The sequence below is a fragment of the Anas platyrhynchos genome, chromosome 2, assembly GCF_047663525.1.
Source record: "Anas platyrhynchos isolate ZD024472 breed Pekin duck chromosome 2, IASCAAS_PekinDuck_T2T, whole genome shotgun sequence".
Taxonomy (NCBI): Eukaryota; Metazoa; Chordata; class Aves; order Anseriformes; family Anatidae; genus Anas; species Anas platyrhynchos.
In genome coordinates, this window is record NC_092588.1 from 130,079,912 (window position 1) to 130,093,075 (window position 13,164).

General features: G+C 36.1%; 1 protein-coding gene across 4 annotated transcripts in view; it reads left to right on the plus strand.

Moving 5' to 3' along the window:
• The window catches only part of ETV1 (ETS variant transcription factor 1), a 66,847-nt gene that overhangs the window by 10,989 nt on the left and 42,694 nt on the right, over positions 1-13,164 (plus strand). For 3 of the 4 annotated variants that reach the window (XM_072033609.1, XM_072033607.1, XM_072033608.1), the window contains exon 5: positions 2,649-2,702. The exons of the other annotated variant lie outside the window; for it this stretch is intronic. In XM_072033609.1, the coding sequence (XP_071889710.1) occupies positions 2,649-2,702 (54 nt within the window). The remainder of the gene's footprint in view (positions 1-2,648; positions 2,703-13,164) is intronic. 4 annotated transcript variants of the gene reach the window in all.

Consider the following 13,164-nt stretch of genomic DNA (forward strand, 5'->3'; position numbering starts at 1 on the left):
ATAAAATTTGGAGACCCATGAACGAAGTGTATTTTTCTTGTTTACTCCAGAGCAAATCAGGGGTAATGCCAAAAAGTGTCTCTGGCATAAGTAGTAAACTGGTTTTGTGTGAAGATTCAACCAGATGTATTTTATTTTTTCTTACTCTTTCACTGGGAAAAAACAGACTTCATTTACTAACATACTAAGTTCCAGATTTACTTGAAGTAAGTCACGTTAAACTGCTAAAGCCAGAATAAAGCGCCGGTGAAGCAGCCCGACGCACAGAATATGATCTAGAAACTTATATGAGATTGCTGTTCTAGTTCTATAATCACTAAATGTAGCCTTCTGATTTCAACAGGAGGGATTTTTTGTTTTGCTTTCTTTAGCCTTTTTCAAATATCCCAGCTTCACCAATTAACATATATATATGCTCATATGTGCATAAAAAAACATTAGAGTCATACTAACCTCCTTGCTGCATTCGAAAATGATAGCTGGCTTAGGAACAATGTGTGGGATGTGTCTTCTGTAAACAAGAAATTACTTGATAGAATTGCTTTAAACTCCGAATGTTTAGAGTACAAACCTTTCAAAAACAATCAGGAATGTATAAAAAACATAGTAATTGATTTTAAAGTAGAAAACCTTGTTTTCATGATTGGATTCTTCAGTGGCAGTCAAATAGTTGGCATTTTTATTAGGAAAATGCCTAACATTTGAATGTAGCAAATTACATCAAATGTCAGAAATTACAGAGTGTTAATATATGGACTCATGTTGTATACCTGAGTTCATTTCTGATAGGAGTCCTGTGGTTTCTCTGGAGGAAAGAGAAATTTAAAACATCAAAAAAATTAAAACATCGAAAGTACTGGGAGTATTTGGTTTGGTAAAATGCATGTTTTATACAGATTCAAACTTTGAGGAGCTAACATCCTCAGAGACACTGGCTTCTAAGTCTCTGTAATGTTTTTGAGAAAAAAACAAAAAAACAAAAACAAAACAAAACAAAAACCCAAAAAACCAACAATAGTTATGTTTTTTTTTCAGAGTAATGTTAATTACCCTTCATGTACCTTACGCTCACTTCCTTTAAAATCCGTGTTTGCAGAGTTCCCAAGGTCATTTGTTCTTAAGAGGTATTTTCTGCAGTTAAGACACTAGAACATTTGTTTTAAAAACGAGAGCAAATAATGTTTTGGTATGATGAGCCTGATTCTAAGCTCTTTACCCAGGAAAAAATCTTCCAGATAAGTCATTAGAAATATTTCCTGAGTAAGGAGTGGAGATCTGGTCCACGAAGAGTACTGTAGTGCACATTCAATAGAATTGTGAGTAATTATAATTAAATCTATATTTTTAATTCAAATATATTCTGCTAAAACTAGTATCAATTGTACATATATGAGAGAAAAGATATGTGTCTTAAACTAGAAAGTGTTCTGAAGGGCATTAAAACTATATTTTATCATTTACTGTATTTCATGTTTTGGTAGTCACTGTTTCAATAAATGATTATATAACCAGTATTTACCTCTTGAATTTTGTTGGGTAACTGGATCATGGCAGATGCTAACTTTTAATTAAGATCATATGAATTATTTGCTTGTCTTTAGACAAGAACCGTGTAAATTAAAATATTTTCAAACATACTTTATGAAGCTTTGCTGTGATGATTGTAGTTGGCATGTGTTGAGCAAAAGATGACAAAGTTCAGACACGGTAAGATGAATCTCCCGTAGGATGTAGCCAGAACCAGTCATGCTCTGAGGATGCCGTTTCTTAGAGTAATGTTCTGCTGGTATTCAAATGTACTCACCTGTAACATACGTACAGTAGTATTTCAGCTTAAATGGTTCAAATGAGTTTTCAAGACAGTATGGCTAATGTCCTAGGTACACAGTGAAAAGGAACTGTGGTACCACAGAAGCAAAATTACGTTATCAGCAGACCGGGATTGTATTTTGTAGCTCACATTTCTGATGAAAGTTTAAAAGCAAAGATGATCTTGCAGAAGATGAATGTATGTTAATAATGATTCTTGTTTAAATAAATAAACATATATATGTATATATTTTTATGTCTGAAATGTTGTTGAACCAGCAAAATTCTGTGGTCTGGTGAAATAGTTGTTTTTGAGTATTTAAAATAATAACAAAAAGAACCCTACTGTGTTGGCTGACTGCCATGAAAAACTGGAATTGTTTTTAAGTATGCCGAAGATGCGGTGGCTTGGGGTTAAAGATGCATAGGTGTTAAGCGCTAAGATTTGGTGTTACTCAGACTTCCTGTGTAAATGTTTTGCAAATGAGCACTGCTGGTTTTCAGCAGTGGTATGGCAGGTGCAGACCCTGGTGCGGACGGTGAGGCAGGGCGGGTGCCAGGAGCAGCCTTCACATCCTCCTGCCCCAATCGCTCTGTGCCGGAGCTGTTCAGGGCTGCCGCTGCACCACACGGCTTCATCCCAGCGTTTGTCCGCTTTGCCTGATTTTCATGCCCAACAGTGACAGAAATGAAAACCCTAGTTTTAACCTTGGCAGCGCTTCAAATTAAGCACAAGAGTCTTTATTTATGCTTTAATGGCTTCTTTTAATTCTTTCCTTTTTTTTTTCTGTTTGTTTGTTTGTTGTTTTTTTTGTTTGTTTTTGTTTTCCTTTCTTCAGCTCAGGTACCTGACAATGACGAGCAGTTTGTGCCAGACTATCAGGCTGAAAGTTGTAAGTATAGTATGAATCATCGCTTTCGTACTTGTATATTTATATTTGGCTCTTTGTATTTGTTATTTATTGTGTCATCTGTAATCATGTGATGGTGCTTTTTGCTGGGCAGTGACATCAGTGCAAGGAATAGATAAAGCAAGCGGCGATTATCAAGAAAGAGCCAATAATGGCTCTTTGGTCTGAAGGTATAACCTTTAGAGGGGGCGAGCAAGTGTCATTTCCAACCGCAGGGAAGCAAGGGAAAAGTCCTGCGTAGAGGCAGAGGGGCTTTCTCTGTCCCTAGGATATGAGGAGGTGGATTTTGGCCCAAGTCAGATGTTAGGGACGTAGGAAACAACTATACCGGGCAGAAATTGGGCTGCTTGATAGGTTTTGTGTACCAATACATAAACGCCTGCACATAATCAAGTACAGACACTGCTGGAGCATTTTTAAGTAATTCTAGCATGTGGCATTTTGTTACTCAAAACACAGTTTTGCTTTGAAGTAAAGGAAAAAAGCAGGAGTTGTATTAAGTTGGATGCTTTCTGTTGTTTGCTATTTTACTAACATGTCCCCAGAGTTATTTTGTTAACCTGTGTCCCTCAAATCTTGCCCATACCTGCTAAACTGCTACTATTCTGGTAAGCAGAATACTGTACGTGCTGGTCTGTGGTTTTAGGTGGTTTCAAGGGCATTTCAAAGATACGGCATGAGAGATGCTGTGTGACCAAGTCACAGACTTCTTGCAGCTTCTTCACGCATCTTTCTTCCTCACGGCAAGTCTTCTCTCCATCATCAGGTCTCTTCTAAACAGTGTCTGCTGATTGCAGCAGAGCGCATGGTAGCTTTTCCGTTTTGCTAAATAACTTAAATAATTTATCCTATCAGAGTGAATTACTGCAGTTCACTAAACCAGATAGCTGTTAAAGACAGTCATGTACTGATATGTTGGGATTAAAGTTTGAGAGATCAGAAAAAAATGCATTACAATAGTCTTTAACCCCTAAAAAACAAGTTCAGAATTGTTAAGTTTTGGTATAGGTCTTGTAGAGGATTTTTCCAGTTATTTAGAAACAGTTTTAACAATATATGGAGCATATGTGACAGCATTTCATGCAGAAAAAGAAAAAAAAAAAAAGTCTTCCCTGGAGTGCTGATAGTATACCTAGTTTTTGTTTTTCCCTACAAGTTCCTCTATATATACCGACCAGCAAGCACGGTCACTTTTAGAGTTACCCTTTGTAATATTATTTTTTTTTCCCACCTCAGCCTTCCCAGATTTTTTTTTTTTTTTTAATATAATATGAAAGCTAAAACTGTTCTATACATTGAAAATTAAATACTTTATCCCACATATGGAGCTATGTCCAAATGTAGTCATGTATGCATACGTCCTTTGTGTAAGAGTACAAAGTACAGTTAGGGCTTCTATTAGCCCACAATTATTGTTACACAACAAGTCAATGATTCTTGGAAAACAATTTGTGAACTGTGAATGAAAAGCCCCATTGAAGCTTGTCACTGCTTTTGGTGATAAAGAAATTCTCCTAATATAGCTATTTCATTAATGCTGTTGTATTTAAAAGTTCCTTAGCCACAGCTTACACAGTATTATCAAAGGAACATTTATTTCTTCATTTCAGTTGCTTTCTTTATCTTAAGTAAAGGTCAGGAGAGCTTCCTGGAGAGTTACTCTGGCAAAGGTTACGGAGTTTCAGACATACACTTGTATATAATGTATGTAGCTGTGGGCTCTGCAAAACAGGAATGGAGATGAACATAACCAAAGCCATGGGGAAATTACTGTTGCAAAAGTGCCGCGGTTGTGACTGTTTTCTCTAGGATCCAAACCTGCCTTCAAACTGTATTATAATTACTTACTATATATAATCTGTAAGTCTGAGCAGCGTTAACCCTGTTACTGGCAAGAATCTGGCAGAAGCACTTGGCTTTTCTTTCTCTTTCTCCCTCTCTTTCTCCCTCTCTTTCTCTTTCGGGAGAGGATGGGTAAGTTTTCATTGCAAAAAGTGAACCTATGTAGGTTCAGTACTGATACACTCATTTAGGCCCTAAATGGTGAAGGACACAAGTATTAAACCATTGAAGGTCGTAGTCATTTTCTGGTCCAGATGCAAGCGAACCATACATTTTTGGTGCACTTTTCTTCTCCGGCCTCATTTAAATTTTCTGAAAAAAGCTCATTTATGGTGCCATGTACAGATAAAGGAGATGGGTTAATGTGATTTGCAGAATATGTAAAGAAAAGTAGGTGCTCCTCTGAAACAGCTACAACTCAGGTATAATCTTAGTTATATTTTACTTCTAGTTTAATTCCTTGAAAAATGGGCTTTAAAACTGAGGTAGGTCTTAAATTGAAACTTGAAACATTGGAAAGAAATTGTAGGAAACGATGTAACAGTGGCAGTTCTGGGAAACTCTGGTTAAAAACTTGCCTAGTTAGAATCAGGGTAGTCAAATCTGGAAGCAAAGATGTGGAAGGCAGCAGAATAGGTGATACTGCCAAGAACATGTGCTGTGTCCTGGCACTGAGCAGGATTAAATGCCCCTTAAAGTGCCATGGGTTTTTCATTTCTTTTCTGTAATAATGATTTGAACTAGTGAAACTGCATTTGTATTAGTAACTAAGGGAAACATTTAGTTTAGATTAGATATACAGTCCACTTTATCCACTTAGGGATTTAACTTCAAAGCTAACTTGGGACCATGAATATTTCAATTATGAGTTGCTATTAAGCTTCAATCAGTTTTTAAAAAGCAAACATAATATATGTATTTATAGTTAGGTGTGGGCTCTAGATACTATGAGTGAGATCAACAGTTAGCATAACTTCATGTCATATTATTGACGTTGCTGGAATTATATATATCCTAACAACTAAGGATCTAGCTAGTTAAGCTTCCCCTTAATGCTTTAAACTTCATTTTGCCTCTTTAAAGTTGAATTTATTTTGTTATTCCAGTGTGCCTTTTGGGAAAAGGTCCTTCCTCCCAGAGAAATCTTAGACATGTCTACACTTATAAACCTTTTTTTTTTTTTTTTTCAGTGTCCAAAACTCTGTCTTGTCCATCTTGCATTACTTTTTTATTATACTTCTTTTTTTTAACCTTGAATACATACCACAAAGAACAGTTTTTTAGTTTAGCTCAGAGTGAGAAGAATGAAGAGTAGATAACAACCAGTCTGTTCTGCTGAAATTTGAAAAACAAATCACCATTTAGTTTCTCTTAACCTTCTGCTTTCTGCAGCAACTGAACTTTTTAAGTTCTGTGTGAGAAAAATGCATCACAAGATGTTTTCATCTTGCAATTACGCAGGAAAAATTATGGAAATTGCATATTAAATAGTGTAATTTTCTTACTCTTTCATGTCTATTCTTTAAAGATATACAAATTCCACAAAAAAAGAGCAAGGAATCATTCTGTACTAAGCAGGATGGTTTTGCCCCTCTCTTGAATCTGTTTCTGTACTTCATGCAGCAGCTGATCTGTTTGCTATGTTTTAAGTTACCTACAAATGTCTCTTCTTCCAGCAATTATGTGAAAAGTGGCATAAAGCAAAAATGCAAAGACTGTTTCTCCAAGAAAAACAGCTTTTTGATATATTTTTTTAACGACTACGGGATACTTTTTTTCTGAATTCTTAGTTAAGCTGTTTTTCTGGCCTTATAAAGTCTCTATTTACATGTCAAGAAGGATAACCTGTGTTAACTTCCTCAGATAAGGTTTCCTATTGTTGCCAGTCCATTTTCATATACTGAGGAGGAGCCAGATCTTGAACTGGCTGTAATCAGTGGCAAGGTTTTCAGATACCATAGAACAGCAAGGACTTTCCAATCTGGGAGTAAAAATGAATAAATTTTTCAGTTTGCTCGAAGTTAATAGCTGTTGAGGTGAAGATTGCTTGCTCCTATTGTTTGGATGGTTTTGGATGGAGGAAGTAGGTAGGATTTGCTGATTTCTAAAGGATGTAGTTGGCAGAGAAAACTTAGTATTGTCAACAGTGCACTGATTTGTAATTTGACCTTGGTGCTATTGGTTATAAACGGGGATTACCCTGCACCAAACCAGATTGCCTGTTGTCTTAATAGCATAATCATGTTTTGCTATTCTATTTTAAAATAATTTGTATTTACATTGGTCTGTTCTTCTAGAGTTCTTTTTTTTTTTTTTTTTTTTTTTTTTCCTCCTTCTTCTTCTGCCCTAAAACATTGGTTACTATTTAAAATTCTGGATAAAATCTTGCTTTCACTATTTATTATTGAATTTATGCTCATGAAGATTTGTGCTGTGCTTCGTGTTCTTGACCGGTGTCCTTCCTGCTCTTTCCTTTTGTGCCTGTATCATTTCCCTGGCCATCACAGTCTTAACTTAACACTGCCAAGGGGTAAGTGTTAATGTTAGACCACATCTGTTGACAGTAAATGGGAAGGGCTGGCTGTAAAATCCCTGCTCCTCCATGTCTGATTAAACTTTAAGATAGGAATAATACTTTTTAGCAGCGACTTTGTTGCTGATCTTTCAAGACCTTTATTCTTTCTCCCTCTTTCTCTCTCTCTCTTTTTTTTTTTTTTTTTTTTCTCTCCAGGTTTAGCAAAAGAGCTCTTTCAATGTAGATGCCAGGAGCCTTAAATTATTCAGGGATGTGCTTTTTAGATGCTCTAGCTTGCAGTCTTTAAAAGCCTGTTAAAGAGAGATTCTTTACAAAGGCTTCAGGTAGCTGTATTCTTCTGTCATTTTAACTAATGGCTAAGGATATTCCAAATGCAGTTTAAATGAGGAAAAGCTTTAATATTTATTTACATGTTTGCAGCATATAAGATCATGCACAGCTTTTTGCACCATCAGGAGAAAAATGTTCTGTTTGTTTTATTTTCTTTCTCTTTCTGTGACTTAAATTTCAAAAGTGAATTTTACAACCTGAAGAGCATTTCCTATTTGCCTTAGTATAACAAGAGCTGGTTTGAACAGTTTGTGGAGCTTAATTTTCACTTATTTTTACATATTTTGGAGAAGAAATATGCTATTAAAATGAAATAGAAAATACCAGAATAATGTAAGTTCTGATGGACCTACCAAAGTTAAAAGGAGATCTGTTTACTGGGTTTGTTTTTGTTTGTGCTGTAGAATAGTTTAATTTTGCAGCTTCTAGAAAAAAACATAGTGGACTGAAAAAATGTCAGCATTTTTAACATGATGATTCAGTGCATAGGCAGCTGGTAGTCATATCTTGGTAGTGCACAATGTCCTAGAAATCGCAGTTGGTAGTATTTTGGTTTTCTGTGTGGCAAGTTGCACACACCCAGTGTGCTTTTAGTTTTCTTTTTTTAATTTTTATTTTCTTTTTTTTTCCATTTCTGCTGTTGGTATATTTTTCTTTAGAGACTATGTGGCTGGGATTACATTTTCTTTAAGTGTATTTCTGCAAGAATGGTACTGTCTGACAAATATCCTACAGGGTGGTGCTAGTTCTTGATACTCAGCTATTACCTGTTAGGGCTTTCTGCTGCAGCCGTGCTTTGTTTCTTGCCACTCAAAACTACTTCCTTTCATAGGTCAGACATTGTCAAATACAGATACATTTATTTATTTGTTTTAGAGTATGCCCAACTAACAGATTCTTCTTAAAGGGCTGTGAGAGTCAGAGCTCTGTAAGTTTGCCCTTAGCTTTGCATGACCTTGGGCATGTTGCTTAACGTCTTTGTTTCTTAGTTTGAAGTAGGTGCAGAAATGCATGTATCACTCTGCTGTGAGGTATACAGCTTTCTTAATGATCACTTATCTAGAGATCTCAAAAGCATTTTACAAAGAGTCCAATGCAATTGCTGTTGTAAGAGCTGGAGAGGTCAGACTGAGGAGTCGATGCTGACCACCTATCTCCCTTCAAGGTTCCCTTAGATAGCCTTGCTTCTTTCATTGTGTTCCTGAGCACTTGTTTCCTTTGTTTAAAGCAGGACTGAAACTTTTATCAACTCTTTGCTTGCTTTCTTTTTCTTTCTTTCTTTCTTTCTTTCTTTCTTTCTTTCTTTCTTTCTTTCTTTCTTTCTTTCTTTCTTTCTTTCTTTCTTTCTTTCTTTCTTTCTTTCTTTCTTTCTCTTTCTTTCTTTCTTTCTTTCTTTTCTTAATCAAAATACATTTGGAATTGGTGTCTTTCAGAGAACTTTGTGGGCTCGTTTTGTGGTTTGTTGCTGGGCATTAGTTTATGCTAATATGAATTTTTTTTCCTACTCCTTCCTCTAGAGGATTTTTGGAAATATTTAATTCTACTGGAGTTATGACCTGTTCTATCTTGCAAGATTTAATTCTTGGAAAAGTTTTACCAAGAGGCAAATGGTGGATTCTAAGGCCTTTAATTTGTGACCTTAATGGCAGGGAAAAAATGTTGATTTGCCTTGATTTTAAAAATTAGTTTCTGTTTATATGATTTTCTGACTGTATTTTGGTGCTACATTTTCACCTTTGAAAGAAGAAGGATTTAGGTTCTCCTGAATTGTAGCAGTGGCACTGGGTCACAAATTGTGCAAGTACCTGCGGTGGCAATAGCTCTGTGAAACAAATGACAGGGCATCGTTGAGCACGTGGCTTTTTCTTTCTGAAACTTTTAAAGTTGAAGCTGTTCCTTTCAGAGTGCTCCACATGCCGTGATGGGAATTTTATTGCTAATTGTGAGGTACCCCTGGGCGTCCCAGTTGTGACAATGCAACCATATTACGTAGATGTGGTTTAACAGCACAGGGCCAGGCTGTGAAACCCGTGGTTTCCAGCACTGATGTACAGAGGATCCTAAGCAACTGGATGGGGCTGTTGTTGTGGGACTTTTGTCACCCTGTCCTCCCCTGGCCTTCCACCCGCCCGTCCTTGTTAGACCAAGCTGACTTGGTGCTCTTTCCTCAGAGCCCCATCCTCATTTGCTGTTTTATTGCAGATTAAAGGCTTGGGTTGCATGTGGAGGTTATCAGCTAATGAATAAACTTCAGTCATCCTGTCCTGTGATAAATCTGTCTCGTAGATCAAAGATGAAGCATGTAGACCTTTTTTCTTTCAAATGGTAATTTCTTAAGGCTGTCAGATCACTTCCTGAGGTCTGTTTACATAAAAACAAAAAGCATTAAACACATTTTATTCAAAATGTTGGATTTTTAGTTTTGAAAAAAACTTCCATTTCCTCTCTGAGGAAGCTTCCCCTCCTCCCATCCTCATAAGGACTCTGTGAAGATCCCATCTGTGGAAATACAAGCAAGCCTCACGCTGTAACTTGTAGTCACGGCAGTATTTTCTTAACACAACAGTTATTTCTGTTTTAAAACAGATAGTTGTTTAGTTAATTTCAACAGGAGCATGTATATGTATTAGAGCATCTGTTCAGCTCCAGTTGTATTAAACAAAGTATGCGGATTTTTTTTTCTACTGTATTTTCACAGAGAAATCAAAACCAAACAAGGCAGACTGAAGGGTCTCCGTGATTGTTTGATACAAAATCGTTATTCTCTTTAAACTGATTTCCACACAGTATTTTTGCAAAAAGTGTTTTGTATTCCAAGAACAGCCTAAATAATGATTTGAAAATCCACGAGCTCTGGAATGGTGTAAAATAAAGAGGCAGTCTGCAAGCTGAGTCTGCTTCAGTTTATTTTGTGTTTCCATAGGTAAAACGTATTTACAGGCTGTATCGTTTTTGTGTCTTTTTTTTTTTTTTCCTACTGTTTGCTGCATCAGCAACAGAAGACAGAAGTCAGGCTCTCCTACAGACTGCCATGAAGTTTTCAAAGGGTGTAGAAGGAAAAAAAGGCAGGAGAGAGTGACAGTCCTCAAAACATCCATTAAGTGTTGGACAGTTAGTGATACATTCATGGCATGCAATACTGATTTTGCTAGCCTCAGTGAGCATACAGGAAAATATGCCCCTTGCTTGAGGTTCTCTATCCTTTTGTTGTGGTCCTATGCACTTCAGTGCTGGGAAGTAATTTGGGTGGAACCTTTTATAAGCTGTTAAATATGCATAAATTATAATATTTGTTAGACTAGCTACTCAATGTACTAAGTAGGCAAGTTAAGCTTTTCAGGTTTTAGAAATGGTCAATGCTTTTTCCAGAAATAAACGCAAACTAGTCTAAACTTGTAAATGGAAAACTGATTCCTTTTTAAAGGCATCTGCTCTAGTCTTTTGCCTAAGAAGTTTTCTTTTCCGTTTACTTATTCTTCTTGATCTCCGTGTCTTTGACACATTACTCTTACCCATTTCTGGATTACAACTGGACCTTGATTTGAGGTGAAAAGAGAAGTGAACTGTCTTGGTGAAGGATATCTTTTTTCTTATGTATCTATTTTTTCTGTAAACTGAGGATTATGCATGTTAGAAAAGAGTGAATGATTAGCAACTTTATTTCTGGTTCCCTTTTTTTCCTGTGACTGTTTATGAACTTATTCAGCAAATGTGGTTGCCAGTAAGTTAATGTAGTGAAATATTTTTTAGCAATGACATTTACTGCCAAGTCCTGCAGTCTCTGAATAGGAAGGTTACTGACTGGCCAGGTTGTTGTCTTTAAATTTATATGTTATGAGTCATCATCAAGGACATTCAAAAATTTACATGTGCAAAAACAATTCCCAGTCTTACTAATTTGATCCTCTTTGCTCAAATATTGTTTCTTTTCTGCTTCTAATGTATATCTGAAAAAGATAACCCCTTTTTTCATTCCCTAACGTCTTCTTGCTGAAACTGAGTGCAATATTTTCTTATTAACCCATCCGTAGAGCGAAGTTCACATAACCAAAGTACTAACATAAATGGAGATACTTCAAAACAGTGCCAATATTTAGAAAAGTACAAGAGTTTTAAGCATTTGAGAGTAGAATTTGTGAGCCAGATTTGTACAAGTGCGCATTTTCAAAGTGTACCTGTATGTTCAGTATATAGGAAATGTACACGCCATGTAGTTTTCAGTCTTACTGCTTGCATTCATGTGTAAAATAATCACACAATGTCAGGAATGATGAGCTTCAGAAAATATGTGTAATGTATGTAATGGTTCTGTGTATTCCATTGTGAGCCCCCTCTACAGAAAGGATGCTTAAAGTGGCAGAAGCCTTTAAACGTCTGTGCTGAAAATCAGAGTCTGGTTGCAGGTGGTCAAAATTCCACCAGCTTCAAAAAGAGCACTTTGCTAAGAGTCTTTAAATATCAGGATACTTATTTAAGTTCTGACTTTTTGTTCCCAGACGTAACCACTTTTGACAATGGCTTCTTTGTTCCCCTGTTGAATCAGTGATAAAAACTTGTGAGCTGAGTGTTATTGTTGACTCATTTCAGTGGCCTGCACCTTTTACACTGGAGACTGCAGGGTTTTGCAGTGTTTTTTTGTAGTTTGGTAGTAGACTAAGGATTTAGATTTCAGCCTCACTTTTTAACAGATTTAGGTTAAGATTGTTAGAGTTGCTTTACTGGTGAGTATTCTTGAAAATTTAGCATGGAAGTATGAAAGACACATACATTTGGGATGGTGACAGTCTCATTCTTCCAACAAAGTAAACAAAAATCCCATTAGCTAGCCTGTGTTAGTGTGTACTTGTTTTATGAATGTATGCATGTTCTTACTGTAAAAGTCAGAAACAAATTAAAAATCATTTGCTGGAAATGCAGTTTTCTTCCTTTTGATGCCTGTCTTTGAGATTTGCTAAAACAAAAACAAATTGTAAAGAATATTTTAAATTAGTTGTTTAATTTATGCTAGAGAGGTAACTGTGTAGTCCATTATTTATTGGCTTCTCTTGCTTTCACATACTCTTGAGTAGCTAACTGACAGACAGGCGTGATTATCCTTAAGGGTAATCTATTATTATGATGTTCATTTATTATGAGGATATTCCTATTTTACAGGGAATCAAATTGACACACTGATTATGAGCCTCTGAAGGTAGGCTCCGAAGACTGAGATACTTAAAACTAGAAGCAATCTTCTAACACCAAAAAGATGTTTTGGTTACGAACAAATAATGGCAGAACCAGATATTAAATCCAGCTTCTCTCACTTCTTGTTCAGCTGCAGGTACAAGATCAGTTGCCTTCTCACATGTAGGTGGTTATTAGCTTTTTGTATGAACATGTGTGAAAACATACAACCAAAACAAAACAAAGCAAAACCAAAACCCAAACTAGGTTGATGTGACTTGAAACTTGTATAAGAGGGAGATAAATCAGAATCAGTTCCTGTTTGTTTTTTTTTGCTGTCAACATTCTTTCCTAAATTTCTAGATTTCATACCTTTAAAACAGAACATACATGCACAAAAAAAGTTTATTTTACAGCTGAGTGTTATATCTGCCAAATATATTTGTTAGAATTTCCAAAGTTTTCTTCATTGTATTTCTGTCTGTGCATCCTATTAAAATCCAGACCTGAAACCCTCACATTGCTAATTTACCTGAAGTCAAAATTGCGTGTGTATAAAACGCTGGGATA